The 5,187-nt window shown below is 37.6% G+C and overlaps 1 protein-coding gene across 1 annotated transcript; it reads left to right on the top strand.

Moving 5' to 3' along the window:
• The first annotated feature begins 1,638 nt into the window (after positions 1–1,638).
• LOC105797127 (putative wall-associated receptor kinase-like 16) lies at positions 1,639–4,496 on the top strand. Its single transcript, XM_012627062.2, has 3 exons — positions 1,639–2,572; positions 2,670–2,846; positions 3,144–4,496. Exons 1-3 carry the CDS (start codon positions 1,639–1,641, stop codon positions 4,343–4,345), a joined length of 2,313 nt encoding a protein of 770 aa, XP_012482516.1. The 3' UTR covers positions 4,346–4,496.
• The last annotated feature ends 691 nt before the right edge of the window (positions 4,497–5,187 follow it).

Genomic DNA, 5,187 nt, shown 5'->3' on the forward strand with positions numbered 1-5,187 from the left:
TATAGATTTATTATTTTTGGCTGGTTTAGATTGGGTTGCTTTTGATTTGTTGCTGCAGGATGGCTGATAATATAAAAAAATTAATTCTGCAAAAATCCCAAAATTAGTGGCGTTTTTAGGAAAAGCGCCACTAAAGGTCATCAAACAATAGCGGCGTTTGTGAGGTAAGCACCGCTAAAGAACATGAACTTTAGCGGCGTTTGTGGGGAAAGCGCGGCTAAAGAACATGTTCTTTAGCGACGTTTGTCGGTGAAATGCCGTAAACGTTAACGGCGTTGACAACAGCGACATTTTTTGCGACGCTTTCGAAAGCGCCGCAAATACTTTTAGTGGTGCTAAAAAGCGCCGCTAAAGGCCTAAAAAACGCCGCTAAAAACCTGTTTTGGTGTAGTGGCCGCTAAATCCCTGAAAGCTCAGAAAACGGCGTCGTTGGACTTAGGTTTTTTTGCGGCGCTTTCTTAAAATCGCCGCTAAATCCCCGAAAGCTCAGAAAACGGCGTCCTTGGGCTTAGGTTTTTTTGAGGCGCTTTCCCAAAAATGCCGCTAAAGCCCTGAGCATTAGCGTCACTTTCTTAAAAACGCCGCTAAATCCCCGAAAGCTCAGAAAACGGCGTCGTTGGGCTTAGGTTTTTTGCGGCGCTTTCTCAAAAACGCCGCTAAAGCCCTAAGCATTAGCGGCGCTTTCTTAAAAACACCGCTAAATCCACGAAAGCTCAGAAAACGGTGTCATTGGGCTTAGGTTTTTTTGAGGCGCTTTCTCAAAAACGCCGCTAAAGCCCTGAGCATTAGCGGCGCTTTCTTAAAAACGCCGCTAAATCCCCGAAAGCTCAGAAAATGGCGTCGTTGGGATTAGGTTTTTTGCGGCGCTTTCTGGAAAATGCCGCTAATGCTTATTTTCAGCGGCGTTTTCCATAGAACGCCGCTAATGATCGATCTTTAGCGGCGTTTTTTATCCAAACGCCACTAAAAGCCTGTTTTGATGTAGTGATGGGAGGGAGAGCGTTAAGGGATGCTGTGGAAGTGTTGAGGGTGTGAATCACAGCCTGGTGGGGTGTTCATTTCATTGCTTATTCCATTATGAGTTTGGGTGTTGATTATTGACCTGCTTCTATTCTTATGTGTCTAAATTGCCGGGTAAAAAATAGTATATGAGCACGTGTATAATAATCCATAAACACTAGCATATAGAGAATCACTACTTGTTTTATATAAATTTATATTTTAAAAGGGTTGTTAGCAATATAATATCACAAATTGAAAAGATAATAGCTTAAAATTTTACATAAATTATTTAAAATATATAACTATAAGAATTAATTTATCATTTATCTAATTTTGATTTTTTTTTTTTTGAAAGAGATGGTTCAACGTAATGATCCGTGATGTTCTTACTCACGTTATATCCTATGATTTATTAAATAAAAATTAAACATTTTATTTTATTTAATGTATAAGCATAACATAAAAAGTGTACTTTCTTTAATACAAAAATCACAAGTTCAAACCAATTACCGCTGACGGGTCAACACCGAAAATTCTAAAGGAAAGACGTCAGTAATCGGCATTTTGCCGTGTAGAACGAGTCCCATATTTGATTTACTACATATCAAACAAACCGGCCTATGAATCTTTTATTTAATGTCTGGTCACCGTAGAACTAAATTAAAGCATCGATCCATCTCTATGTATAATCTAGGAAATACGGCGATGGGTTTGATCAGATCAGTACTACTTATGCAGCTGATGATCTTCCTTAATTTTATATTGACGGTAAAAGCTTCAACACCAGCGGTGGCAAAACCCGGCTGCCAAAGCCGCTGCGGGGATGTTATTATCCCATACCCGTTCGGTACCGGCGGCGATTGCAACATCACTGAACAATTTCTCATCACATGTAACACTAGTTACATACCCAACAAAGCGTTCTTAGGCAACAGTAACCTCGAAGTCATCAACATATCTACCGATGGTCAGTTGCGCATCTTTTCGAATGCAAGCTATGATTGTTACAACACATCATACAGGAATTGGTCATATTACCGGCTCCAGCTTTATAAATTTTCAATAAACAATAACAAGAATAAGTTCACGGCAATCGGGTGTGACACCTATGCTCGGGTGGAAGGTTACCTCGGACAACGTTATGCAACCGGTTGTTTGTCGTTATGTAACAACATTACCGATGTTTCAAACGGGTCTTGCTCTGGGATTGGTTGCTGTCAGACAAGTATTCCAAAGGGTGTGATGAGCTATAACATCACAATTGAAAGCTATGAGAACCATGTCGATGTATTGCCCGAAAACCCTTGCAGCTTTGCATTTGTTGCAGAGAATGATAACTATATCTTCTCTGCTTCAGATCTTCGTGGTTCCAATTTTAAAGACAAGCAGTTTCCAGTCACTGTTGATTGGACAATAGGGACTACGAGTTGCAAGGAAGCGAAAATGGATACCAAGAATTTTGCATGCCAAGAGAATAGTAATTGCGTCGATTCAGAAAATAACTCTGGATATTTCTGCAAGTGTTTTAAGGGTTACGAGGGGAACCCTTACCTCCCCAATGGATGTCAAGGTAACTATATATGTATATATACCCCATAACTGTATTTGTAGTTTCTAACATTAAAGATAGTGTTATTTATTACTTAGATACAATCTGCAAATTTCAGATATAAATGAGTGTGAAACGATGAGTTCTTGCAATGGAACATGTATCAACTTACCGGGAACATTTAATTGTTCATGTCCGGGGGGCTATGAAGGTGATGGTTGGAAAAATGGAACAGGTTGCAGTTTACCCAATAGAGATAAGTCCAAGAGATCTCCCCTTATTGATATTGCTCTAGGTTAGTAATTTTGATGCGTAGTTATAGAATTATTTATTTATATTTAACTATAATATCGATTATACTTTTATGAAATATTTTGTAAGCCAGTAGAACTAGATTTACGACCAGGAGTCATGCTTAACTTCCAATGTTGAGTCATTTGGGTCGGCTCGACACAAACAATTTCATCATTTATTAAGATACATTTTATATGATTTTTCACTTTTAGATTATATTAATATTACTATGACTAATATAACTATTATTATTATTTTCTTTAAAATAATAAACAATTATTTTATGCTTTGAATATAGGAAGTAGCATCGGATTTCTTGGTCTCCTTTTGGGGATAGTATCATTGTGTTGGATGCTAAGGCAGAGACAAATCTCTAAATTAAAAGATGCTTACTTTCTGCAAAATGGTGGCATTTTATTGCGGGAAGAGCTTTCGAAACGACAAGGGTACCGTGAAGATGTTAAAGTATTTACAGCAGAGGAACTCGAGAAGGCAACAAACAATTACCATGAGAGCAGAATTTTAGGACAAGGAGGACAGGGGACAGTGTACAAGGGAATATTAGCTGATAATCGAATAGTTGCCATTAAAAAGTCAATAATTGGAGATCCTAGCCAAGTTGAACAATTCATTAATGAAATAATGGTGCTCTACCAAATCAACCACAAGAATGTTGTCAAACTCCTCGGATGCTGTTTGGAGACACAAGTTCCACTGTTAGTTTATGAATATATCACCAATGGAACCGTTTTTCATCATTTGCATAATGATGATGCTGCCTTCCATCTTCCATGGGAGACTCGTTTGAGAATCGCCACTGAAACAGCAGAAGCCCTTTCTTATTTGCACTCTGCAGCTTCTATTCCAATCATTCACCGGGACATCAAGTTGGCTAACATACTGTTAGATGAAAATCACACTGCAAAAGTTTCTGATTTTGGTGCTTCGAGATTGATCCCATCCGATCAAGCACAAATAACTACAATTGTGCAAGGAACTTTCGGTTACTTAGATCCTGAATACATGCTTACAAGCCTTCTTACTGAAAAGAGCGATGTCTATAGCTTTGGGGTTGTGCTTATGGAGATGTTAACAGGACAAAAAGTAGTTTGTTTCAAAAGATCGGAAGAAAGTCGAGTTTTGGCAATGTACTTTGTCTCTTTGATGAAAGAAAACCGCTTGCTCGACATCCTCGATCCTTGGGTGCTTAATGATGAAAATGTTGAGCAGCTAAAGGAAGTAGCAACTTTAGCTTGCAGATGCGTGAGAGTGAAGGGAGAGGAAAGGCCAACGATGAAGGAAGTTGCTCATGAATTAGCAGGACTACAAGCAATGCCTAAGCATCCTTGGAGTAAAAGTAATTTAGCAGGAGAAGAATCTGAATACTTGCTTGGTAAGTTTCCTAGCACTTACGATGATGGTGTAACGAGCAGCTCGATGGGGATGGGGTATGATAGCATAAATAACAAAATCACATTTGAACTTGAAGGTGCTCGCTAAGTATGTAATCATATTATCATTTGTACATATCACATTTGAGCCTGAAACAGCTCGATGGGGGTATGATTTTAAGTAGTTTGCTTCTACATTTCCTAGTTTTGAGAGAAATACAATGTTAAATTACAATAGATAAATATCCTTTTCCTCAAAATGTCTTAAAAGTGAGGTTTATTTATTGAAGCATAAGGTAAGTTGCAAGGATGAAGACTCAAGTTTCAAATGATTAAATAATTGAATTGCTCTGGACATGTCTCCTTTTGTGAAAATCGCCTCCTTTCTTTTTTTATGGAACTAAGTTTAACTCACGTGCATTAAATATATTACTGTGAATATTATAAACAATCAACATAATAGATATTGGAAAAGACCTAATATAATTAAGGGTAAACTACCAAAATTGTCACTTTTGTTTACCACAGGATACATTTTAGTCATTTATGTTGAAAAAGTTACATTTAAGTCACTTACGTTAACATGTTGTAACATTTTAGTCACTGAGTCGTTAATTATCATTAACGGTGTAACAGTAAGTTGATGTGACACGTTAAATGTAACACTCCAAACCTGACCTAGACGTTATGGTCGAATCTGGAGGAATTACATTAGTTTGTTTAAAAACCCAGAAATTTAAATCTAGAAAAATATGTGCCATTTAATTTCAGTCAGGAACATTTAGAGGCGTTTAATGTTCTTGAGGAAAAATTAATCAATGCCCCGATTATAGTTGCACCTGATTGGAATTTACCCTTTGAACTAATGTGTGATGCGAGTGATTTTGCAGTAGGTGTAGTCCTTGGACAGCAAAGAGAAAAGCACTATCAGCTGATCTATTATGCTAGTAA

Source organism: Gossypium raimondii, chromosome 3, assembly GCF_025698545.1.
Source record: "Gossypium raimondii isolate GPD5lz chromosome 3, ASM2569854v1, whole genome shotgun sequence".
NCBI lineage: Eukaryota > Viridiplantae > Streptophyta > Magnoliopsida > Malvales > Malvaceae > Gossypium > Gossypium raimondii.